Genomic DNA, 26,916 nt, shown 5'->3' with positions numbered 1-26,916 from the left:
CGATAGCTCTTTTCTGTAACCGGGCTAGTCTAACGCCAAGAACGGGATACTCAATGACGATTTCTCGTCATTTTTCTCGATTTATCGAGGTTAACAAAGACAACACTGGAGGCACTTAGAGTGTCGATGTTACGGTGGTTTTTTTCTTTGTCGCTTAATTACTTCATGCCTTGATGGCTTTATTACCTGCGTTTGCGGCGGGCTAGTTGGCTGACGCTTAAAAGCAAACAGCGAAGCACAGTTAATAAAGGTAGACGGGACAAGAATTTACTCACAGTTGTTTATTTCATAACAGTTTTAGTCAATTTCAGTTTATTCCACAGTAATCTCATTCAGCTTCTTTTAATTCGATCATTAAACTCGAACGTTCCCTGGACTGTAGCTTGCCATCAGTGATCATTCTTGCCGCATTCAGCTAACTGTAAAGGCCCCAGGTAGTAACTATCTCGCTTGTCTTTTTTTTTTTCGCGAGAAGAAAAGGTCCATCTCAAAAGTCGCGATAGAACACCGTGGCAGTGAGTTTCAGTCAGGCATTTAAATTACAATGCATTACTCCTATCAGCTAGGCTCCCGGGAGTTTGTACCCATAGTGCAAGTCCACATCAGCGGCGCCGTAGTTCTTTTTTGAAAACTCTGGCGATAGTCGTCGTCAGAGGGTTTTTTGCCGCACCCGGACAATCATCGAACTGCACGTCGTATGCCGCGACGCACACTTTCAAGTTCACCTTGAGCACCGCCTTCACCTGCGTCGGATATAACCAATGCAAATGCGCATCATGAAGCTGCGCTTGTAGCTCTCGCCGTGGGCTATAACTGCGAGCTACACTGACAGGAAAAATCTACAAAGTTTGCGCAAAAGTGCAATTTTTTTAAATAAGCACAACGCACCGATTAGCAAGTGGAAATTCCGCAATGCCAACAAACAATGGCAACAGATTGTAAACATGATTACAGTAAGGGGGGGGGCTAGTGTTTCGTTGGCAGTATAGCGCTACGCGCAATTATATCGAAGGTCGGTGGATACTAAAACGGCGCCTTTAATGGTATGGCGCGATGCCATTAATGGCTCCCGTCTTCGGCTCCCCCTGCGAATTCTCGTTCGCTTATATCTACTATCCTGTTCGCTTAATTACTAATCTCTTAATTGGTACCTCTATTTTTACAAACATTCGTTAGCACATAATCACAGTGTGAACAAATTGCCGTGGATCAACTTAGCTGAACAAGATTGTACTGAGCGAAAGTTGGGTTAAACATGGTTACACAGTTAGGTATCTTATCTATATTACAACACAACGTTATTCTTTAGTGTTAACACTTGACAAGCCGTGGTTCTTTCTGCAAGATAAGGTAACGACACTCTTATGGTCCATGAGGCAGTTTGCAGAGGATAAGAAAGCGAGGAGAATGATATCAGGACAGAGGCAATAGGCGCGCCTCACAGCAGCCATCGCTTAGCCGGCAAAGCGACAAGGGCGACAATGGCATGAACAGAAACACTAAGTTGTAAGAGGACCACCGCCGCATGCCACGCTCCTCCACTGTCTGCCTCGCGTTATCAATGCGGCGAGCCCAGTAAGAGCGAGTCACTGGGTGAACCGCGTGAGAACAAGCGGTTAGAGCGACGGTCGACGCAGAAGCGGGCGTGACTGCGAAGTGCATAGTTGTGGCGAATGCGCGCCTACCCGTTAGAGGTCAATTCTAAGCCTGATCTGACCGCTGGCTCTGCAAGCGAGAAAGGGGAGCCTCACTCCAAAACCATGCGACATAGATGCCCATAAATCCTTGCTTTAACCAAGCCCTACGGACACACGTGCTTAGCCTTGAAGTAGCTTATAGCTTGCGTATCGCCCAAAGATCCCAGTGGGTTCGATTCTTATTTTACCCGCCCAGAACAAAGTAGAAGTCCCAGTTGATAGCATCTGCCATGTTAGATGATCTTGAGAAGTCACATAAACCAGCGGTTAATCAATATCCGTCTACGTCACCATCCGACTGCCACCTTCGAGAATTTTCTCTCCCACTGCCAAAAATGCCAGAATTATCAGCAGAACAATACCTTTAACGCAGTTCGTTGAAATGTAAAAGTCGGAAAATTAATTTTGGCAGTTTTAGGCAAATTAGCATTAAGAACAGGAAGTGCGTTCCCTAATTGTGATCGCGAGCATGTTTCCGCATCTCCGCAAAACGCTTCTCATTTATATATTTGGTCAGGTCGTTTTCGCCACTCCACTGCTCGGATGCGGATTGCAGTGCTAGTTAGCCATTTCGACGATGGGCCCATTGCACACACTACAATCAACGATACACTTTGTATATTTCAGCGACCATGTCGGCGGGGACGTTTCTATTTCGAATCCCGCCGCAAAGTAGAATGTCATAGCATGTTTAGCACAGGACAGATTAACAAAGCTAATAAATTGCTAATCACCACCAGTGGGGCTGGTTCCTTTCTCTTTGAGTGATTCTCTTAATGTTTTCCATGGCATGTTCTACTTCCCGAGGATGCTGAGGATGCCTCGGTGGATTCGTCTATCACACAAAAATCACGTGATTTTCTCTGGCAAGCGGTAGTTGGCAGGTAACAGAACACGGTGCTGATTGGTCAGCGCTTTGTGTTAAGTCATGAGACCACATGTCATGGCCGAATTGGCAGACGCTGCCAACTTAAGCCGCGCATTTGAGACGAGTCGAATCTACCAGTACCCTGGATTTGAATTCTGACACCCTACTCCAAGGCGCGCAGGCACGTGCGTAAGGCTCCTTTAAAGTTCGGCCTTATATCCATGCCACTCCTGCCAACCTGGGCAGCACACATCCTTGTCGTCGTTATAATCATGTCTCTGGTAGGTGCTATATTTGGCAGATGTCGTAGCCAGGCACTGATTCGTCGGTCATAGCATGACTCAATACTTTACAAAGTAACGTTCATTATAGTACGAACATTACGTTACGCACTCGTGACTCGCATTCATAGTCATTATGCAACCTAGCATGACTCAGCACTCTACAAATAACCAAATGCAATTAACTTAATTACTTCGCATTCTCGTACATAGAAACCCAAAGTGTGGGCCGAATGTTTTAGCATCCAATACCAGGGATTTAGTGCAAATTCATGAAAGCACTCAGGAGAGATGACCTTGGTCTTCCACACAGAGTTTAAACCTTGTAAGCACAACGTAAACTGTACTGCATGCTTCATACGGTGAGAATCTGTACCAGAAGGTCCAAATTATAACAATACAAATTATACCATATCTATAATTAGTTCTTGACACTAGTTACTTCCGTAACACTGTCGTCTTTCTGGGTGGTGGCGCAAAAATTATGACGCGGCATTTGAAGAAGAGCTTTGAGAAGCTATTTAGTCGCCCCAATATACCTTTCCCTAAAACATGAGTCATTAACTTTACAATGTGCATACGAACCTTCTTCGCCAAGGTCTCTGGCGTGTCGAGGCTGGCCATGTCGTCCCCCTTCCGATAATATGACAATGATGGCTTGTCGCTGATCAAGCCAGCCAGTTCGCACACCTGTGTAAGAGAAAGCTGTCAGCTGTCCAATGAGTGCATTCTTGATATTTAGAGCTATAAAATAAGGGAGTCGTTACCTGTTGTTCCTAGCCACCACATGGCTCTTAGGTGCGCCAGGTAAAGTAAGACTTTTATCCGCAAAGGTTGCTAGTCCTCAAGTTACCAGTGCTATCAAATGCCGTCAACTGATAGTAGCTTTTCTTTGCAGCCATCCGGAAAGCACGTCGTATTTATTTATTTATTTATTTATTTATTTATTTATTTATTTATTTATTTATTTATTTATTTATTTATTTATTTATTTATTTATTTATTTATTTATTTATTTATTTATTTATTTATTTTTTTATAGATGGCCCTACAAGGCCGTTCAGGGCACTACTGTGGGAATGTGGGAGGGACATGAAAAAGATGGAATATGGAAATTTGGAGCTATATAAAAAGTGCATGCGGTATGCTATTGAAAGGTATTGCAAGGCTTCAATGGCAGCATAATGGGCAGTATACAACGAACAAAATATACACAAATACAAAACAAACAATGCAACAATTCTGTGATGTCCAAATATAAAATATGGCTACGAAATAATGAAAGTGACAATGGGACCTCGTTGCAGCATGTACTGCAAAACCTAAAGGCACTCACAAAACTGTCACGCGAAAAATGTTTTCTGAACCTGCTGTCTGACCATGCATACCAAGGAATCTAAAGTTAGTGAAACCATAGAAGGAATTAGTGAAGAATGTAGTGCTTTTTTGTTAATGCAGACGTCATCATGGCGGCCAGTTGGGATAGATGGCATCCAAATTAATAGTATCCGCACCTCTACTTAAACGCTCTTACGAATGACCGACTGCGGCAGCGGTCGCATTCTGTGCTTGAGAGTGCATTTGTGGTAAATGTAGCCAATCGTAGACTGATGCCCAGTATCACCCGCAACCATCGCGGGAACGTGGAGGGTGATACAGCCACGCAAGCCTCAAGTATAGAACGTGACCGAGAAGCGAGGAGAGGCAGTGGCCCTAAGGTGGGCTTATGCCAGCTGTGACATCAAAATCGCCAGAGCAGACAGTTTGTGCAATTTAGTGGACGAAGACAAGCAAATATTCGATCAGTTCTAGGTCCGTTCTCTAATTGTTTGACTTCTTCCAAGATCTAATTATTATGTGTGTAGCCATGCTTTTCGAGAGTATATGAGTGTGTAGTACATGTTGTCCATGGCGCAGGCATTATAAGAAAATTCGGAGTTCAATGATTACGGTAATTAGTGGTTTAATAACCGTTTCATTCCCAAACTGTTATTATATTTTGGGGATGCATTTATTACGCTGGATAGGATTTACAGCAGGGCCACTTTTAAAGGGCACATAAGGCCCCGTTGCTGCTGCGCTTTACAAAGCACTCCCGAGAAAGCCAGTGACAAACGATTGTGCAAGGTACATGCGCAGTAACACGGCCGACCGCTCTTCCCGACCATGCACTTGATACCGCCCATCCTCGCCAGTGGTCGGCAGCAGCGCTTTGAAAGGTGTTTAGGCCTTGTGATCTCATGTTCCCTTTAACAGTGGACTGTACTGTCCATAAAAGCACTCACGCACGAGAACTAGGATTAAAAGCAATCTGATTGGATATCTGTTCCATGTGTTTCATCTGGTGTTTAATCTGGTATAAAACAAGTTCAACATATCAAGTAAAAAGTCCTCCTCAGCATAGTTTCCACATCTCAGAGCCTACTTAACTCCCCTGACGTAACTGCAAATATGCAGACACTGTCTCAGCTAAATGGAAGGAAATATTACCGAAAATATAAGTTCATTTTTCTAATTTAATGTATCCTCGAATATAGGTATGCAGCTTAAGTCGACTGACTGACGTTTCATTTACTTTTTATGGCACCTGCATTTAACAGCTGATAGCAGCACTCGTCCCGTCTGGAACCTTATTTTACGTACTGTTCGCAGTCGCTCTACTTATAACTTGCATAAACAACTGGCCCAACGGGCTTTCTTCTTAATTTAAACTTTCGCGAGTTTGAAGAACGAAATCATTGTTAAAAATTATTCGAAACAAAAACTAATTTGTATTATCATTCGTGGTATTTTTTTTTTACTGAAAGGAACAACTAAGTATAAAGTGGAAGCACATGTATCGTTGTTCCAATACTGTACTGACCCCAATTTGGGGTCAGTCTACTGTCAAACCATCTAGAGAGTTTGTGAACCTCTCGAAGCATGGCAATGGGATAGGAACGAAAGTCGTGGGGTGCCACGCAAAGCTGACTGCCCGGCTCTCAAAGTCATTTCGTGCGATATGTCCCAATTTTTGTAATAGGTTAGAGTAACCAAACACCTATGGGCCTGAACGGCTCAAGGAGACCACCTGTTTCTAATTGTGTGCGTTGCCGTCATCTCATTTATCACTGTATTGATACACACTGAAATTCCGAAGCACACAAAATGTCCACAGCGGGCAAATATAAATACAAAATTAGGGGAAAGATTAGGCTTCGCGATATCAGTCGACGGGAGGCGCCTATAACACCACCTCTTCACTGCGCATTTTAAAATTTTATTGAAATCTTTTCAATTTCGAAATTACTATTGCGATATTATTAGTACACAGGGGAAAAATAAATGAAAAAACATCCTAAACAGATGTTAGTAAGTAATACGCACCACACCGCGTTTACCAGGTGCCTCTCTAACAAATGACCCTTCGTATCCATCTGGTATGCAGAAGGCCTGAATTCGAACCCGTAGGGCAACAAATTTATTTCATTGAGTTACTTCAAACGTCATCAATAAGAACAAGATCCTAGCCAATTTTGGCTTTATTTGCACCCTTCTCGCAATTCGCTATATATCGCTTTATTTTGAATGTGGCTGTTTGGAATTCCTGCACTTATTTCGTTGAGTTACTTTTAAATTCCTCAATAAAAACATCATCCTAGCCAATTTCGGCTTTATTTGCACCCTTCTCGCAATTCGCTATATATCACTTTGCTTTGAATGTGGGTGTTTGGAATTCCTGCATGAGGTCATGCAGTTATGATGTTGAAATCCTGCTAACCAATCAGAATTTTCCGCTCGAGTCTTCCGACACGCTGTGCTAGCTACTACGCCGACTACTACAACGCCGATTGTTTTTTGACCGAACGAGCTATGTATACGCATCTCGTAGTGCAGCAAAGCACGTGGAACTGCCGGAATCGCCTGTAATTTTGTTCCCTAGAAGTATATAATTCAAATAAGTCAGAATAGTGGACGTGGTGATGTTAAATATTTTCACATACAGTTCTTACGACTGCAATATAGCTTCGTGTGATAGCCTTACATTTTAAACATCATCATCGCGATTTCCAGCCGCAGTTTGCCTACGTAACCCCGCAGCGTTTAGACTGCAAAACTTCCTTTTTTAGCAGTAACTACATCTTCTCTTCTCACAATGAGTGAACTAGTGCTCGCAGTTCTTATCAGAGCTAGCCCCAGTCGACTGGCAGAAGCTGAGGGCTTACCATTGACTGGTTAATCGCTACCACGCTGGTGGCCGGCTGGTTGACAGGGTTCACGCTGGACTTGGAGATACCGCTCGACTTAATGGCGGCCACGGTGAACATCACACATACCTTTTTTTGTACTGTCGCCTGCGCCGCTGTGATGGCCTTGTCTTCGGCAGTCTTAGGCTGCGATTGAAAGAAGGGTGGGAGGAAGAAGACAACACAAATACGAACAGCAACAAAAGCTCAGATCAGTGTAATCCTCTCAATTCTCCAAGCAAAAAAAAAACATGTTCCTAGCGCACTGCAGAATCTGCAGTGGAGAAAAGCGACAGCCTCATAGCTTTGCTGGTGCAATCAGTAAATCCAACTCCTCTTAGATATATACACACATTAATCACATGTTACTTTTAAGTTCATATTCAGTGTATAATCAACAGAATTTCAACAGAGCACATAAACCACATGTTGATTTTAAGCTCATAATCGGTGTATAATCAACAGAATTTCAACACAACACATTACCAAATGTTGCTTTTAAGTTGATATTCAGTGTAATATCAACAGAATTTCAACAGAGCACATAAACCACGTGTTGATTTTAAGTTCATATTCGGTGTATAATCAACAGAATTTCAACACAACACATTACCAAATGTTGCTTTTAAGTTGATATTCAGTGTATAATCAACAGAATTTCAACACAAAAATTCACAACGGAATTTTCACTGAAACACATAGGCCAATTTTCAACACATGCTCAATGTTAATCAACAAAAATGCCACGGAATATCCACAGCATTTAAACAGTGCTTATTGAGGCAACTTCACAACAATTCCACAGAATTTCAACACCAGTTTTTGTAAGGGTGAGCCATATCGGCACCTGTCAATAGCCAGATCGGAAATTTAACAAAACCTCGGCGCCCTGCAGGCAATTCAGGACGTTATCGATGCCTGGGAGTGGATAGACGTCCCTGCGCGTGAACTTGTCGAGCCTGTGGTAGTTTACACAAAACCGGAAGGAACCATTTTTCTTGGTAACCAACGCCACCAGGGACTGTGGGATGGCTTTTGACATCCTAAAGAGTCATGTCGTCTTCGTGATCAACAATTACTTGGCCCTCAAAAGCCGACGCACAATATTATAAACGTAAAGTTGCGTTTATACCGGTGTCGATGGTGTGCCCTGCGATAGACGTGAGGCCCAAATAAGTTTGAGGGAGGTCGAATGAAGAAGTGAAGCTTTGCAGAAAGGCGAAGAGTTTATCATGTTGCGCAAGCGGAAGATGAGCGTCAATGACATGTTGGCATACACTGGAATGTGTAGAAGAGAACGTGTAGAAGCGGTCGCAACATCGCAAGAGCACAAAACACAAACATCTAAAGAAACTGCGGTGTCAAAAATAGCATTTATATGAGCAAGATCAAGTTCGTCAAATTTTCCAATGCTTTCGCCGTTGAGCAGGACTGCTGGGCAAGAAAATGGGTTCGAGGCGTAAGTTGTACTCTGGACGTCTTCCATCTCGAGAACCCCGAACGAAAACAAGACGCAGGAGGGGGGGCGTGGGAAGATGGATGACGTGAAAATAGTCAAACGAGTTGAACCCTCACAGGAGAGTTCTGAGAGGACAGAAGCAAACGTATTAATGCTGGTGTAATGTACGACAAGAGGTTTTGCAGTTTGGGTAGGTACGACACACAAGTATGTCTCGCATAAGGGGGCGAAGGCAATTTCCGCGCAAGCGCAGTCAATAACGTCGTGATGAGTCGATATTAAATCGTAGCCGAGGATGTCATGAGTGCAGTTTGGTAGAGCAATAAACTCAATGCGGTGAAAAACGTCTTGAATGATGACACGAGCCGGGCAAGACGGAGAGCTATGACGGTGCTGTGAGGAGGCAGCCTGCGATGAAAAGTCGAAAAGCGGAGTGGTCGCCTTGCGAAGTTGACTGCAGAGCGCTTCGCTGATGTCGGAGAAGGATGTACCCGCGTCGATGAGAGCTACAACATCGGCACCTTCTACAAACACTTTGATAATAATGGGACGACAGGAAGGACTCGGTGAGTTCGAAACGATCGCAGTTCTTGCCCGGGCAACTGCGACTGTTAATTTCCCTGGACGGCGCCGGTAGAACGCCGCAGTAGCGGTGAAGGCAATCGGCGATAAGGAGAATGTGATCGTCGAATGGCGCAAGTTTGGCGATCTTGAGATACGAAGTGAGGACAGAGCGGAGTCGTCTGCGACATCGTGAGGGTATAATCTCATATCAGTCTGAGAAACTGGTTGGTGTCGACGGCAAAATCATGCGAAATGTCCCGCCAAGCACAAGCGCAGCAAACTGGACGGTTGTCGGCAGCACGGCAAGGGTCCGTAGGGTGTCGGCAGACCCTTGAAGGAGGGGCTTAGCATGTAAGCTCAGCCCGCGGCGGTAAAAGGAAGACAATGTGAGAGCGGCGGTCTAGCCCAGCCGAAAAAAAACTACAGAACTGTGTCAAAAATACGACAAAATATCCTGTAGTTCTTTCGTAACCATCAGATTTTTCTGTAGTTCTGTAGTACTTTTCTGTAGTTGTGTAGTTTTTCTGTAGTATATTTTGTTGTCTGTAGTTCTGTAGCACTTTTCTGTTGTAACTACACAAATATCTGGTGTTACTACAGAATGTTCTATTATCACAACAAGTTTTCCGTCCAAAACAGCACAGAAATTTTGTGTAACATCAGAAAATGTTCTGTAGTTTTTTCCGACTTGGAGCCGTTACTTGAGCGTACGTCAGAGGTGCCGTCAAAGGCGTCAGCACGGGGTTGGATGGCAGGACATCAGTGACGTGTTTTTTCATGACACGTCGTATCGTAGGGGCCAGGACGCCGCCAGTTGAGGAACGAGGCGCCCAGAATTTTAAAAATGAGGAATGATTGAGAGCAGGCGTGTGGCCTCTTCACGAACAAAAGCTTTGATCTGTTGAATCAGTAGAGTGTCTTCACTGTGATGCATGCGTTCCTGATGCGCGTGCGTAATATGAACATAGCATGGAAAACCTCTCTCCAGTGCCTTTAACAATGGACATTCTTTTAGGTCCGTTAGCCGGCCCTAGGCAACAAAGCCTCGCAATGAATCTTTTATTTACGTATTTCAAAGAAATTGGACTTCTAGGCAAACTGTATACTCATATTGAATGTTACCATCAGGCCTCTTTCATGTTGTGAACTCTACAAGCACTTCTCGCTGAGCTGCTTAGTTGTACATGGACAAAGGATCTGGACAAACTATAAGCACATCTATTGGACTATGCATTTCATCACTTCATTTTATACCATTACTCCACGATGCACATTACGACGCAATTAATGGCAGCATTTCATCTCCGCCTTCATTTCTTTTAATCTCCTCACCATTCTTTTTCAATCTTTTCCTCCCCAATTCCGCTTCCTGCACAGAGTAGCATGCCAGCGAAACCTAAACACCGGCTAAATTCTGTTTTTCATTAAAGGGTCTCTCTCTCTCTGTCATCAGAAGTTGTTTGGTTTCTGGGGTTTACTGTCCCAAAGCGACTCAGGCTATCAGAGACGCCGTAGTGGAGTACTCCGGAAATTTCGGCCACCTGGGGTTCTTTAACGTGCACTGACATCGCACAGCACACGGGCGCATTGCTTTCCGCCTCAATCGAAAAGCGGCCGCCGAGGCCGGGATCCGATCCCGCGTCGTTGGGAACAGTAGTCGAGCGCCGTAACCGCTGTACCATCCCGGCGGGGCTCATCAGAAGTTCTCCAACCACCCAGGGCCAATGCGGATAGGGCCTTGTCACTCACACCGGAGCGCTCCGTAGAATCGCGCTGCTTCAAGAACTGGTCGTAGATCTGGCAAAAAGCTTAACGCCTTCACTGACGGAGGTAGAATTTTTCGCTAGCTGCATCTGAAAGCCGTCATCAGCAATGCCCTTGAGGGTGTGGTTTGTCTTATCCGCTTATGGGATGACCGAGTTGATGCGTCTGCAGAGGTCAACGATGTCCTCAATGTAACTTGCAAAGGTATCGTCGGCGCGCTGAGCACGATGACGTAAGAATTGTTCGACACGAAGCTTGCGCACTGCCGATCGGCAGGACACATCAGCGAAATTCTTCAACCAGGCCTAGATGACAGGTCAGCCTCATGGTTGCGAATTCAAAGGTTGGACACGTCCGTCAGGTAGGTTATGAGGTTACTGAGCTTGTAAGAGTCATCCCATTTGTTGAATTGTAAGAATCATGTCATTTGCTGTAGCTGCTTACTCTTTCATATTGTTATGGGGTAATTCAGCTTGGCGTTGCAGAGAGCGGACACGAAAGAAGACTTTCAAGCAACACGCGTTTTCTGCAGCCGCCAGCCGACTCTGCTCGAACGTTGTCTTCTCTAAAACTCACGAGATTATTCTTCCTCCTTCCTTATGCGCATATCAGTGCATACACCACCTAATGTAACAATAACCTGCCGGTTGAAAAGCACCGTCCCGGTGCGTACTAGCGTCCAAACCAGGGTCCGTGTAGTACGGCTTGAGGCGTGCAGCATGGACCGTCTTGGTGCGTGGTGTAGCGGTATGGCGTGCAGGATGCAAGGGCGCAATTTTATATGTCACTGGAGTCACTTGTCGTAAAATGCGGTAGGGTCCTGTATAACGGGGCAAACGTTTTTGGAGAAGCCAACGCGGCGAACTGGGGTCCAGAGCAGCACGAGAGAGCCGCAAGAATACTGGGTGTTGCGATGACAGGAATCATAGCGACGTTTCTGGGCGTGCTGGGGGGCTGCGAGTCGGTTGCGAGCAACAACACGAGCAGCATCAGCTCGGGCTGTGACATCACGAGCATATGAGCTGGCAGTGGCGACAGAAGGGAACAGGCTGTCAAAAGGAAGCAGAGGTTCACGGCCGAATAGAAGATAGGAGGGGGAGTAGCCGGGTAGTGTCGTGACGCGAGAAATTGTATGCAAATGTCACAAATGGCAGCATTATGTCCAAGTCATGATGGTCATCAGAAACGTACATAGACTGCATGTCAGTCACTGTCCGGTTAAGGCGTTCGGTAAATCCGTTCGTCTGTGGATGGTAGGCAGTCGTGAAGGAACGACCAACGTTGCACAACCGTAGGATCTCGTCGACTATAAGCGCAAGAACGCGACGGCCACGGTCGGTGAACAGTTGGCGGGGAGCTCCATGGACGAGTATAACATCGTTCAGGAGGAAAGCAACGACATCAGCTGCACAACTGGCTGGCATTTCTTGTGTGACCGCGTAGCATGCGGTGTAATCAGTGGCCACCACAATCCATTTGTTCACCGATGCTGACAGTGGAAAAGGCCCTAGAAGATACAGGCTCACTCGAGAAAATGGGTCTATGGGGATGTCAATCGGTTTCAGAAGCCCAACTGGTAAAACTGATTGCTTTTTCCGGCGTTGACAGCGGTCACAAGCAGCCATGTAGTGTCGGACTGCGCGATATAGGTCTGGCCAAAAGAACAGACGACGCACACTGTTGTATGTGCGAGAGACGCCTAGATGACCCGCTGTGGGAACGCCATGAAGCTGTTCAAGGACGGCTGTGCGTAGGTGCTGAGGGACTACTAGTAGAAGGTCGGGGCAGCAGGTCGCTAATTGTGCCGGTATAAGGTGCCGTCGTGGAGCACAAACAAACGAAGGGAAGGGTCATGGCGATCGGCGCTGAGGCGATTGATAATTTCGCGAACCTGAGACTCCTTGCATTGCTCACATCTAATGCAGGAAAAGTCAGAAATAGAAAGCATGCAAGCGTCATTGTCACATTCAGGTTGACTTGGCGGGACGACTGGATGACGGGACAGGCAATCGGCGACTCGATACAACTGGCCAGACTTATAAAGTAGTGAAAAATTGTACTCCTGAAGGCGCAAGGCCCAACGTCCAAGGCGGCCAGTAAGATTTTTGAGTGTAGGAAGCCAACACAATGCGTGGTGGTCAGTGACTATTATGAATGGCCGCCCATACAAGTAATGGCGGAACTTTGTAATAGTTTAAACTAGGGCTAAGCACTCACGTTCAGTGATAGAACAATTCTGCTCGGCCGCAGAGATAAGTCAGCTGGCATAGGCGACGACGCGAGGAGAACCGAGCTCGCGTTGTGCAAGAACGGCACCAATTCCATGACCACTTGCGTCGATGCGTACTTCTGTGGGCGCTTACGGATTAAAGTGAGCCAAAACTAGTAGACCGATGAGGTGGGCAATAAGAGCCACGAAGGCGGCCGATTGTTCGTGGCCCCAGGAAAAGGAGACATCTTTTTTCAAAAGCTGCGTGAGTGGACGGGCGATTTCCTTCGAAGTTCGGTACAAATCACCAGAAATATGAGCAAACTCCGAGGAAGCTACGCACGTCGCTGCTAGAATTCGGTATAGGAAAACCACTTACAGCGCCAGTTTTGTCGGATTTCGGCTGGATGCCATGGGTGTTGACCAAATGTCCTAGGACCTTGAGTTCCCGGCGACCAAACCTACACTTCCTGGAGTTCAACTGAAGGCCAGCTCGTCGGAAGAAGCTAAGAATAGCCGAAACACGGTGGAGGCGGCCCTCAAAAGTTGATTAAAATTCGATGACGTCCTCGAGGTAGCACCGACATGTGGTCCATTTGAACCCGCGTAGTAAGAAGTCCATCATCCGCTCGAAGGTCGCAGGGGAATTACATAAGCCGAAAGGCATCACCTTTAATTGGCAGAGGCCATCCGGGGTGACAAAAGCTGCCTTTTCGCGATCTCTTTCGTCAACAGAGATCTGCCAATATCCAGAACTGAGTTCGATGGAGGAGAAGTAGTTGGCATCATGCAGGCAGTCGAGGGCGTCATCGATCTTTGGAAGAGGGTACTCGTATTTCCTTGTTATCTTGTTTAGGTGTCGATAGTCTGCGCAAAACCTCCAGCTGTTGTCTTTCTTTTTGACGAGTACTACCGGAGACGCCCAGGGGCAGCTGGCTCAGTAATGTTGCTGGCCAACATTTTCTCCACTTCTTCCTGAATGATCCGGAGTACAGAAAGAGCAACTCTGTCAGGCCGTCTGTGAATAGGACGGGCATCTCCCGTATCAATGCAATGTGTGACGACGGACGTTTGACTCAGCGATCCATGACCGAAATCAAAAATGTCGCTGTATGACCGCAAATGGCCGGCAAGGGCACTGGCATATTCGGAACGCGGGTCAGAGCCAACCATGACTGATATGCGGTCCTCCGGACTATGCGACGGGACAGGTTGTGCAGGTACCTCGGCGTGACGGTCGGACAGCACTGCAGAAATAGTAAAGCTGGACAAAGGTGACAGCTCGGCAAGACAAATGCCCTCCGGGAGAACAAGCTGAAGTTTAGTACGGGAATGTAGGTGAGGTTAATATCGACGTGTACAATGTTATGAGGCAGGACGATGTTGCGCTGTATAGAGTGACGTCGGTGATGGGGTTGCCACCGTAGTCATCGTCAGGAAGGGAGGGAAAAGGTGACATGGGCACGTATACTGCCGCCTCGTGAGGTAGGCGAGTAAATGTACTGGAGCGGAGGCGAAGCTGGGAATGGCCAACACTAGGGTCGTGAACACAATGGGGCAGAGCTAGGCGCAGACATCCGGAGGAACAGTCAATGAGAGCGGAATGAGCTGTTAAAAAGTCTAGGCCTACAATGACGTCGAGAGGACAAGTAGTAAGGACGGCGAAGAGCACAGGTACGTGGTGGCAGGCGATGCTAACGCGTGAGTGCACATTCCGATTATGGTAGCAGTGTTTCCATCAGCAGCACGAACTGTAGAGGTGTTAGCGGGCGTAAGAACTTTTTTGAGGCGCGGGCGGAAGGACGCACTAGGGACTGAAATATGGGCTCCAGTTTCAATGAGACTCCTACGCAGGGACTCCTACGAGGACATTGATCAGGTTGCGGCGTGGTGCGATGGTCGAAACACAGTTTGCTGCCTGAGTTGGTATCGCAGCGTCACGTTCGGGTACGGCGTTGCCTAGTTTCCCGAGTAGGGCCCTTGGTACGTTTGGAACAAGCTGCGGCGAGGAGTAGGTGATCTGGAACGGTGGGCTTAAGGGGATGGCGAACGGCTAGGAGGACGGGCTTGCTCAATGTTCTCTGTACGAAGCTGTGCTGAGGTGACAGAAACGCGCCGTGGAGCATAATAGGCATGGCGGACAAGGCTGTAATAGGGGCGAGAGGGAAGAGCCGGGTGGCTGCGGCAATAGTGGGACGTATGGCTAGCCCGACAGCAGACGAAGCAAATAGGCCTATCGTCAGAAGTGCGCCACTCCGCAGGATTGCGGGTAGGGTAGCGCGGTGTGTGGAGCGGGGTTATGGTAGCCGCAGCAACCACTGGTATTGGCTGTGGTGCAGGGGGTGGCCTGATAGGATTGGAAACGAGGCCCACATTCGCTAATTCTTGGCGGACGACAGCCTGTATCGTAGCTATTGTTGCCTCTGCAGAAGGTGATGTAAGGGTAACAGTAGTCAAGGCCTCGATTTCCCTGCGGACGAGGGCAGTGAGGTTATTCTGACTTGAAGGCTGCTGCAAAGTAGGCAGATCGTCACATGAGGATGTAGTCGCCGTAATGGGAAGGCGCTCAAACCGACGGACGATGCGGCGCTGCTTTGCCTGTTCCAAACGGTGACAGACTTGCAGGACTGAGTCTATCGTAGAGCAGTCTTATGCCGGAGAATCCGTTAATATTTCTGGACAGTCACAAATTGAGAGCTTTCGCGCGACTACGTGGTTGGCACAGTTACAGGTTCATTTTGTTTGTCTATGGTTTATATCACATTTTTACAGCAAGGTTCTTTTAAAAGAAGATCTAGCAGCAGACATTCTTCACCCCCGTGAAAAAATAGGCTTGCACACCAAATATGTATAAATGAATAAAACACAACTTGGCCCGCATATTAATATGAGAATATATGGTATGTACAAGCATAGAACTAATTTCATATTCTTTACTCTAGCTTTTCTTTACTGTCCAAACGTTCCTGGTGGAAATCTAGAAGCAGTTCTATTCACTTCATGCAAAAGGTCGCAGGATATGACTTCTTTTTAACTGGTCATTAGGCCTTTTTTTCTTTTTCAATATTTTGTTTTGGGCACTAGGTAGCAGCTACACCTTGATTATAGAAATATTTCATTGAAATCAGTACTAGTGCATGTACATGGAGGGCAAGAATGCAACGTCGTTCAGGAATACCATTAACAAAAAGACGCAGATATCGCATGTCAATAATGTGTCACTATACCCTCCCCAACTAATAAGAAGTCAAAGTAAGAAATTTGCTGAAACAATAAGACCAGGACTGACAGAAGACAGAAGTAAACATACGAAGGCGCTTCATCCTGTAGCGGACTGATCAGAGCGTACATCGAGAAATACTGGCTAATTAGCACATTGATTTCACAATGGTACTAGCTGAATAAAATCAACACCAACCCCGGCTAGTTAGCTAGCCATCTACATGAGGAATATGTCACTGTACTATGCAGCTGCACCAAGCCCTATTCTCACAAACCGGAGGAAGGAAAGCACTACTTGCTGGAGTTGGTGCGATGTAACTTATAGTGTACATAGCACCCAAATAGAGCAGTCAAAATCCACTTCTGCTTGGATTTAAGGTTTATGTCTCATCCCCTTTATGGTGTGGCTGAATGGCCAAAACATCTTTACAGAGTGCAGTTTTCCATTTATTTACCACGTGTGCGTCTACTTCTTTCACAACTTCATTTTTCGATAAGTGAAATTCTGCTTTGTGACAATGCACATCCAAATCATATATGCAATGCTTGTGTCATGTTCCACCGCGAAATTAGTCCCTATCTTCTCGCAATTTGCCAAAAATCACCGAAAGAAGAATTTAACTGCTCCACTGAGAAGCTAGCCTCTAGCAGCTTGTCTGTTGGCGAAGATTGCCTCGACTTAAAAAAAAAGCTCCGAGAAAAAATCACATTACATGTATGCAACATCACCCGCAGAATACCGCCGAATCTGTGTTCCTACTTCCTAGAAATGCCGTGCCCATGCATGAGGAATTTTTAAAAGGCCGATTCTTATCTTTAAAAAAACAGTGAAATGAAATATATATTTGTTTAATTCAGCAACATTACAAAGTCCATACGCCACGATTGCTCTGTGGTTAGTATGCTCGACTACAGAACCATGGGCCCAGTTTCAAACCATACTGTAGAGGCAGCGTTTTGATGTAGTCGAAAAGCAACGCGCACGAGTACTGTGCTATGCCAATGCACGTAATAAACACCCGGTGATCAAAATGAAACGAACGCTCAGCTACGGCCGCTCTTGTGCATCACCTGAGTAATTGTGGAACTCTAATCCACAACACAAAATCAATGCAGCTTCCCCAGAATCGCCAACTGTCGTTACTGAAGCGCGACGTGCGAGTATATACAGGTCGCCCCATATTACCTGAGCCAAGGTATTAACACTGAAAGGATGACCATGCGGATAAATAGAGTACATGTATTGTAGTGCAGCATTGTTTGGTTAGAAGGGTGACATGCAATCACTTGAGCGATTACGCACATTGTTAAAAAACTTTGATGGGCACGTAATGGCAGGTAGTTCATGGTAAAGACAGTTCCGGACGGTTGCATTGCAAAGAAAAAAGGTTGTGGGAATCGCGACAGTGGTGATGGACTGTGCTATGTGCCTGCGCGAGGTTGGCTGGCAAATAAAGAGTCGTCGATTAATTGAACTGTACGAATAACGTCTGAGACAGATGAAGAGCAGCTTAGCGATGATGGACAATACCTGATGTGCCTGATTGTGCTTTGACGCGCTATACACTGGTGCCGTATTACAACGCAAAAAATCAACCTTGTGGCGTGATTATGACCTGAATCTAGTGAGCTGTTGGGATATTGTTACGGACTTGGTCTCAAGCAGAGCACGGAGGAGGGAAGAAGGAAGAGGAATAAGAAGAGTGCGCGCCCGTTCGACCTTTGTCTTGTGGCACCTGTGTTGCTTCCCGCTGGCCGTGTGTCCCTGACGTACTGAACCGGCTAGAACGTCTCGGTCGTGACGCTAAGGGTGTAACATTGTGGTGGAGGTGCTGGGTGACGATACCTGGCACTACACTCTGCACCAATACAACTGGAGCCTTGCCGGTGTCGTCGCCTTGCGGGCTTAGAACCGCAAACCAGCACCATACAATCGGCCAATGATTCACAAGCAGTCCGTGGTGACGCAGTGATCCAGAATGAAGACCTGCCTGCGGGCGCAGCGAACGGTTCCTCGCATCCCTGTCGGGAGCCTCGGACTTTCACGGGAGCGGCAGGCGAGGACGTCGACGAGTTGTTGACCCACTACCAACGGGTGAGCCGCTACAACCGATGGGACGCCGCCGCTCAGCTTGCAAACGTGGTTTTCTTTCCTCAAACACACCGCTCTTCTCTGGTTCGAAAACCACGAGGACTCTCTTACCACCTGGGACCGTTTCGTAACCGAATTGCGCCAGTGCTTTGGCGACTGCCTTGCACGAAGGAAGCGGACTGAACACGCGCTCGCACACAGAACTCAGCTACCGGGGGAAACATGCACAACTTATATAGAGGAGGTCCTGAAGCTATGCAAAACAGCAAGTGCTAATATGACCGAGAAAGATAAAGTAGGACATCTTCTGAAGGGCATCGCAGATGATGTTTATAATTTTCTAATTGGCAAAGATGACCTGAAAGCCGTCTGTGATGTAATTAGGCACGTTGGCACATTCGAGACATTGAAGACTCGTCGCATAACGCCAAAGTTTGGGCGGCTCGCCAAAGTTCCATCTGTGGCGAGCATTGAAGACAGCTTCATGGACCTGTCGTCGACGATCCGGCAAATAGTTCGCGAGGACCTGCAGCGGTTCGAGCCCCCAGCACGGTGTCCATCATTCTTGCCCTCTGACGTTGTCGGCTCTCGAGGGCCTCCCTCCTTGCTCCCCTCGATGCCCGTTCTGAATTCTATCAATACGGCACAAGTCGACGCTTGCTCCAATATCACGACGCCAAGATTCGATAGCCCTGGCCATCCGCCTCGCTACTACTAACGCCCAGCTAACTTCTCGCCGCACTACGATCAGCACTATGAGTACAATATGCTTTGCATATACATATGCACAAAGCATATATATATATATATATATATATATATATATATATATATGCATTTTATGTGAACGTAGGAAAACTGGCTACGGTGACGAACAAGAGCACTAATAGCACATCTATTGCACGAGTGAATTCGAAATTCTTGCCTCAAAAAGAAAAGACATTTACAGCAGCAAGTGCTCTCATCTGTTATTTTCTTAACAAACAAAAACAGCCAGCATCATGCAAACTAAAATGCATACTGGTCAGCGACAATTCTGCGACGTGCGTGCTGCGACAATGATGTCAAATTTGGTTCTCTTATTTCAGGAACGGCCAGCCATAGCTGAAACAAAGAGCTAATTGTATATGACACAATGTAGGCTTAATGTCATGAAAAGACTTGGGCTGATATTCTGATTTACATTGTATACGGGCTGCTTTTTCGTTTCGCCTGTATTGAAAAGAGGTCGCCGCGTCGAATATAATGATTTCCTGAAAAGAGATTTTGCATGATTCGCTTTTTCTAAAGAAGTGACAAGCATTTCCAAGGCATTCCTTTCGACAAAGTAGATCTCCCTCACGGGGCGTAGTTTTGTGACCTTTTATAAAAACTTTTTTTAAAGCCTTTGAGATATACTCCGGGAAGTCTGTAGTGGTAGACCTTCCAGCAAAGCGGACATAATGTACCGTCTTTGCCAGTAGTAACCAGGCTGCGTGTTCCGCTTGTCAGACGGGTAGTAAAAAATTGATACCGATTTTGAAGCTGTAAATCAGTGCAAACTAAAGGCGAGCTCCTGTCCTCACTACTTATCAAGTTGCGATCCTCTGGGAGAATATAAGCGAGAAGCGAAGCACGCAGCCAGGTTACATTTGGCAAAGATGGTACATACATGACAGATCTGATTGACTAAATAAATAATTATTATAATTATTTAATCAACGTTTTCATTTTTCATTTTAAAGCTTAGAGTATAATTCGAAGTTTTGAAGCCATCAACATCAAAGACGAGCTCCAACCTAAATTTTTTAGTCGCCAGTGCGGTTTGAATTATAGAACGTTAAAAATGCGCATAAGAAAGCTCGTTGAGTTTGCTTTCCCGTAGTATATAAATATAAAATGTTATTACGTATGGTAATGACGTCATTACGCGGGCGGGCCAAAATCAAATTAACTTCTTCAATATTATGAAATATACAAATGGCGTCAGCATTTGATGCACAGGAAATGATATAGGAGCCATTTCATAAACGCGCAGTGCGAAAAAGTCAGCTCAGTGCATTTTTTGTGCGCATTACTACAGCCAAATAAATGCGCCAGCGCTGTAAGTATGGATGTTGGAATATCGTGTACGCAAACATCAACTGATGTATTAAGCCTTCCCGTTACATTCTATAATGTATGAAGTTGCCTTTTTAGACGAGCAGGTGCATCCTCTATGTGCAGCTTATCCACTGCATCTTGCATAAACCTTTGGAGTTTCAGGTAACTTAAGGCAACTCTTAAAAATGCACCACGCACTCTACGAAGCTTCTAACAAAGCAGCAAAGCCGCTCTGTAGACACCTTGACTTGGTCAAAATATATATATACTTTTTTTTTTTTAATTTGCGCTAGTTTCTCAATCACATTGAGCAAGTAAACAGCTTTCGAGTTACTAAATATCCGTGAATTTTATTGTAGCGTTGCACAACACGTTCAGAAACGACTATTTAAGCTGTTTTCTCTGGATAGATTTAGCCTGGTATCCCGTTTCTAGCCTGTCCTGAATCCAGCGAGATTTAAAGACTCTGACATGAGAGTCTGCAGCCGTCTCGCAATATAATCCTTCAAACTCGTTCCGACTTATAAAAGCGGTTACACAAAGTGCAGTGTCTGAACGGGCCTGTCACAGTGATCTTTCTATGACAAGAGCGACCACTTCATTCTGCTAGAGTCAATATGCTGCCGCACAGGCGCGCAACTTTGAACCGCAACAAATTGAGCTACGCCATGATCCGTAGGCGTGGCAACGCTGCAGCATTGTGACTCCAGCAAAATGAGGTGCCCACGCTTGTTGCGTAATCATGCGTGCAACTGATGGCGTGTTTAGTCGAAGTGGTTTCGCTCTAATGCATCTTCAGTCGAGTCGCTTTTCAGAGAGCTAAAATTTACAATGAGAGAACGACATGGTCTTGTGGCAAGTTTGCAATCTTGTGTCGTGCTTTTGAGCTAAAAAAAAAAAATAGTTGTACTATATTGCCAAAAATATTCGAATTTTGATTTGTTCTTCTTCGACAGCCGCTGGCATGCGACCTTATCCCTGTCATTCTAGCGCGCAGATCGATTCTTGTATTTCTTTATTGTTCATGCTCGCTGTCGTTATACATGGCTTTATCATTTTCTTTGTCGTAGAAGATCCTTCGAGGTGTATCTAGAAAGATTACAGCCACCCGCATGCGATTCTACAATATTCCAGGGCATGCTAGTCATCGTTAGCTGTTTTATCTCGATCTTTCTACGCCGCCTTAAAATCTAGCGCTGACGCGCGAAACGGGCATTCTTTGTTCGACGCCCGCCGAGCACGATTGTTGCTATCGTCGCCAAAGAATCGCCTAGTTCCTTCGCGGGCGCAAGTCAGCCCAATAAAGAGCGTTTTTTTTTTTTCAGTGCACACCCAGACTCATTTGTGTTATCGACCTTGCACCACCACGTGACAATATTCACTCTAAATATAACAGCCCGTGGGTAAGTTTCAACATGGTCTACTAGTGTTCAAATAAGATGTCTAATACAGATAACGGCAAAGAGTTAGCTATTTCGTCTTTTTGGTTCCGACGAATGCTGCATTAGCCAGACCTTGGCAGACCACTGACATTTTTAAAAATTAGGGCTTCTCTGAAAGTGACCGAAAATCGACATGAGTTTCATACGAAACTTTTTTTTTCTATAATTGTGTAATACATCAACCTCATGTCGAAGCGAAACTCCTCTTCGGGCTTTTTCGTGCTGCTTGCTGCTTGCTTTCCTTTCCAGGCCACAGGATCACCGGTTCCAGACTGAGAATTCAGTTCAGTTCAGTTCAGTCGTGTCCGACTCTTCGTGAGAATTACATACCGAATAAACATATTTTTCACTCCTTGACCTACTTTTTACTTTTCATTGCCTTCGGAATCAAAAGCTTATTTAAACCCCTGCCAGTGATTATCTCGCTTCCAAAACGAAGACAAATCCACTTGTCGAAATATTGGCTCGACCTGTGAACTGAGGCCTGTGAACTCTGTGAACTGTGAACTGTGCACTCTACCCTTGTTCAGTGGTCTTTCATACAATACGTAGAAGAGATATCCGCTAGAAGGCAGTTAGGATTACGCAGTGTTACGCCTCTGCAATGTAAATTGCACGATTCATCTTTTTTAAGCTAAATATCCACTACAAAAGACAGGGTAGAACCAGAATGAATGTGTCAAATGAGATCTGCAGCAAGCTAATAATTCCACCCATCCCTAGTAGCAAACACCTCGAACACCATACGGAGCGCGAAGCAGATAGCGCCAGAACATAGAAAAACTCTCATATTGACAAATTGATGGTGTGCGTTGACGCGCCAGGCTGTGACGAAGGCAGAAGGCGCGCGGCCGTTACTGACGAACAGGACATCCTACTTGCTAGCACTGTGGTTTCCAGGACTCATATACACATATGGGGAAGGTGTCGCTATCGCCCTCGCCATAGCAGGAACCTCGTCAAAGATCCTATGTTGGCGATTCCAAAACAGCAATCAAACATTACATGGTAAAACGAGTTTCCTCACAGGTACGTAACATCCAAGTTGGTGAGCAAATTCACATAGTATGCACTCCTGCTCATCACGCCTCCCTTCTTTGGAGCCAGGCAGCCCATGATCTAGCTCGAGGTTTTACTTTCCTAGCTGGTCAATCCTGGCCAGTCACGCATTTAGTGAACAAAGGCTACTCAAGCATAGAGAAATTTTGCAGCCCTACAGGCTTGCCAGACTGAAATACCCACCTACGGACAAATCGCTTACTAAACAACAGACATTCGTTTGGAGTTCACTCTAAATCACTTTGTTTCCAAAACCCCGATTATGTAGCTTCTGTTATAAAGGACGATATCTGACGAATGCAAACAATTTGATAATAGGGCCGATTTAATTTATATGATCTGGAACTGCGCTCAGGTTTCAGAAGCGGGTCAATTCATTGAAGGCTGTAACACTTTTTCACATTTTCCACTTTACGTCAATGGGGCGAGGGCGGCTAATAATCTTGTGACATGCTTAGCCACCATCTGAGAGTTGATGTGGCAGCACGTGTGTTTTGCCGACACGTCTGGCGGAATGCCAGGTCAAGATAACCGCACCCTTTCGGCGCAACGAGAGTAAACTTTTTCGGCCTTTAACTCCACTTGTACCAATAACGGCTTGCGAAAGCACTGTTTGGCATAATTTTGCTTGGCGATTTGCATCGGGAGATGGGAGCAGAGTTTGGCAAAATATTATGCGTTTTTAGTAGGTTTGGCTTTGGGGACAAAGGGAAGGCACAGTATCAGTCCGACTTCCCCGAGGCCACCTACGCTTACAGATGACGGCATGCGATTAGTTGTACATACTTCGTCGGTTAGAATCCTTTTGGCAAACTGCCCTCCAACTTGAATAGCAGGTGTATGCTAAATGGGAATCGGAATGATATGACACTGCTGTGGATGCTGTAGAAGAAAGTAGCGTCACAATTTTTTATATGAGATCACGTCCGTATTTTTTTCCGATATGCTTTCTTAACTCCTGATCACGGAAACAACCCTTAACCGAACGAGCTGCAACGGTCTCGCGGTAAACACACTGAGAAGTTTCACGCTAATAATTGAAGGTGTGCCATTTCTAAGTTATTTACAAATTATAGCACCGACGCAAATCTTTCAAATGCGACTCGAATGCTCACCAAAATAAGAATCATTGCAGGTTCATTTTTAACGGGGCCACAGGTAGCATAAGACAGGACAGCTCCTTTATTTTTAAGTTTCAGCTAGACACGGCCTATTTGAAAAGCAAACCCCGTTCATAATCACTTTCATACTCCCCATCGGCTAGCCTTCGCACATGCTCTACGTGAGTTGAACAGAGTATTAGTGCAAAAACACTGATCTGGAGGGGTACAACCGAGCACAATCGTGTAGCAATGCCATCACTCTCATTGGCTACGCTACTTCTTAAGGTCACAGCAACGTGGCCTCGCGCGGGTAATTCAAAATACAGCGGCTCCAACGCGCTACTCTCACCGACGGGTCTGTCAGAATCTCCACCTTAACAGAGAGGGGATCGAGCCTCTGACTGGTCAATGACTCAATATGATCTGTAGCAGTGTTTTCGCACCAAAAAATCTGAAAGGGTTCGAAACGGTCGGGTTCAGTAGCAAAGAATCTGAACCACTAGGGATAAACAAATTTCCAGTCCCGGGCTAATTGCTGATAGGTCTCGGCATTCGCTCTCACCGGAAGCAGCGTCATGGTCACATTATCTGATTTCCTGGGGCTGCTTTCAGGCTTCTGCCATCGTCCACTGCAGCGCAGGCGATACAAGCCATCGCTCACTCCGACGCAGTTTGCTCGCAGGGGCGTCAGGCGCATGTTTATCTCTTGACAAGCGTGAAGCACTAAAGATAAACATCAAAGGCGCGATTCAGTCGATAAATTTCGCGAACGGAGCGCGACGTGCATAAATGCGAAGCTTTGGTAGAATTCAGCTTGGCGGCGTTCACTTGCCGTTGCTGGTCGCGAAGTTATCCCAAGGCCGAAGTAGGCCAGCTGGCTGCGCTTCAAAGCAGAAGAAAGTGTTTGCAAAAATAATTACCACAATAATTATCTGCTCCACCACATAGCGGTTCGCTTGCGACGTTTTCAGGCCTGCGCGCTGAAACAAATCTCGAAGCAGGTCAACTTCGGACAATACACGAGTAAACAAACCGTGCTGGGGCTCAGGACGCGTCCATGTGTACTGAATTTCAAGGCAAGAAAGCATAGGTGCAAGCTTCAAACGTCTTACAGCTTCTTGGAGACACCATGGAGCTTGTGTCACGATCTAACACGCGATATCACCGGCAGAAACACAGTGATAGAAACGCCAGCACAGTGCTACTCTACCACGAGCTGAACTGGTGGGCGGAGCTTCCGGCGTGCACAAAAAAAATTGACAGCGCGACTTAAGTCAGTAAGTAGTCTAGAAATTTCCGGTTGTTAAAATCTAATCGCAATCAGAAAAAAATCTTGAGACATATCAGAAATGTCATACATTACTAATTAGTTTTCTCGTGACGTCGGGCTTTTTTGTTTTTCCGTAGTACATTTCTGCAGTTTTTCTGTAGCATTTTTCTGTAGTCTGTAGTTCTGTAGTACTTTTCTGTTCTAACAATACAAACTCGTGGTGCTACTACAGCTGTTGTTAAAAAAGGTTCACGTTGTGACAAGAGAAACTTTTTTGTAGTTTTTTTTTTCGACTGAGTGCTCACTAGTTGGGAGACCGGGCGAGTGCTTTCGCTCATTATAACCCCGTTTGAGTGAGGTTAAACAATCTCCGCCACTCGAAGCGGTCTCTCCCAGATGACACAAGTAAGGGGTAAATCTATGGTCTCCGCGATCAAGCGTGCTGTTGTACTGGAGCTGATCGCAGAAGTCACTGTTAAACCTCCTCAATTTGAATGGTGGTTCTCAGATGGCATCACATGTACAGCTGAAACTTTAGCGCACCAGGACCATAGCCACAAAGAGTTCTTACAACCTCGCCTTCGCATTATATTATAATTGTAACTAAAATTATCTGCATTTCTGTCACGCCTTTGATTGCTCCCAAAAAGCGAGTGAAAACTCACGACTTCAACGACATCTACGATGTTGCACAAACTGCAATGCGATTGAGTGGTTGTCTGCGGCACGATGAGAACTGCGAGAAGTTTTGAGCGTTTGCTGTTGTTTGCGGGGCTTTGCGCTATCGTGCGCGCGATTAATGGCCCCAACTAACATGCCTCCAAGTATGGGTTGATCAGTTGTTGCATTTACAGATGGCGCAATAGGTTTGGTGACGCTCTTCGCCATATCTTCCGACGAACGAAGTGCGGTTCGATGGATGGTGTACGGCTGTATCGCATCGGTCGAGCGCATTTCAACCTGACAAGAACCGCTCGCCAGTGTGGTCTACACCACTGCTAATCTCTTTATGTCAGTGTCTAACTTGACTCGAACGCAACCATGGTTGCGCAAACGCATAAGGTGTGCAGTGCATGTGTAGTGTATTGAAACGATGTGCAGAGAGATACTTAAAAGTGGAAACATAGGGAAGTTGGTTTGTCATTATCCGTGCAGGCAAAAACCAAGGACGATACAAGTACAGAAACACGGCGCTGACTTACAACGTATTTTTATTTAGTGTTTGTCACTGCTTCAATACTGTGGCAATCATGTGAGATGAATATACAAACAAAACGAAACAAAATGAGACGAACCGCAGACATAAAATGTGGGTTTGACGGCAGTGACAAATGATCAGCATCGCGCATTTCTCAGGTCAGTTCCCAATCAAGCGTACAGTACGTTTCCGTAACACCCTGGAGAACTCGCTCAAGCACGCAGCGCAACCAAACTTACACACTCATGTACAACACCTGGTGACATCCTGATAGCAAACTTATCTTTGTATCTCCTTCTCAGGGGATGCTTCCGCAGTTGGGCGACAAGCACTACATGGGCAAGCAGGTAGATGTCTGAATGACCGGCTACGCGAACACA

At 45.9% G+C, this 26,916-nt stretch overlaps 1 protein-coding gene across 2 annotated transcripts; it reads right to left on the bottom strand.

The window, feature by feature from the left end:
- Positions 1–276: 276 nt before the first annotated feature.
- LOC146195368 (uncharacterized) lies at positions 277–25,273 on the bottom strand. 2 transcript variants are annotated; one of them, XM_084596221.1, is made up of 4 exons: positions 24,989–25,273; positions 7,052–7,219; positions 3,432–3,536; positions 277–743 (listed from the first exon to the last, which is right to left on the bottom strand). In XM_084596221.1, exons 1-4 carry the CDS (start codon positions 25,154–25,156, stop codon positions 603–605), a joined length of 582 nt encoding a protein of 193 aa, XP_084452347.1. In that variant the 5' UTR covers positions 25,157–25,273; the 3' UTR covers positions 277–602. The 2 variants fall into 2 exon arrangements, with proteins under 2 accessions (XP_084452347.1, XP_084452348.1); XM_084596222.1 differs by having other exon boundaries at positions 7,163–7,219.
- Positions 25,274–26,916: the final 1,643 nt, after the last annotated feature.

The sequence above is a fragment of the Amblyomma maculatum genome, chromosome 3 (assembly GCF_055883805.1).
Source record: "Amblyomma maculatum isolate TAMU_Amacu chromosome 3, ASM5588380v1, whole genome shotgun sequence".
In the NCBI taxonomy this organism is placed as follows: Eukaryota; Metazoa; Arthropoda; class Arachnida; order Ixodida; family Ixodidae; genus Amblyomma; species Amblyomma maculatum.
This window is presented reverse-complemented; position numbering and strand designations above follow the sequence as displayed.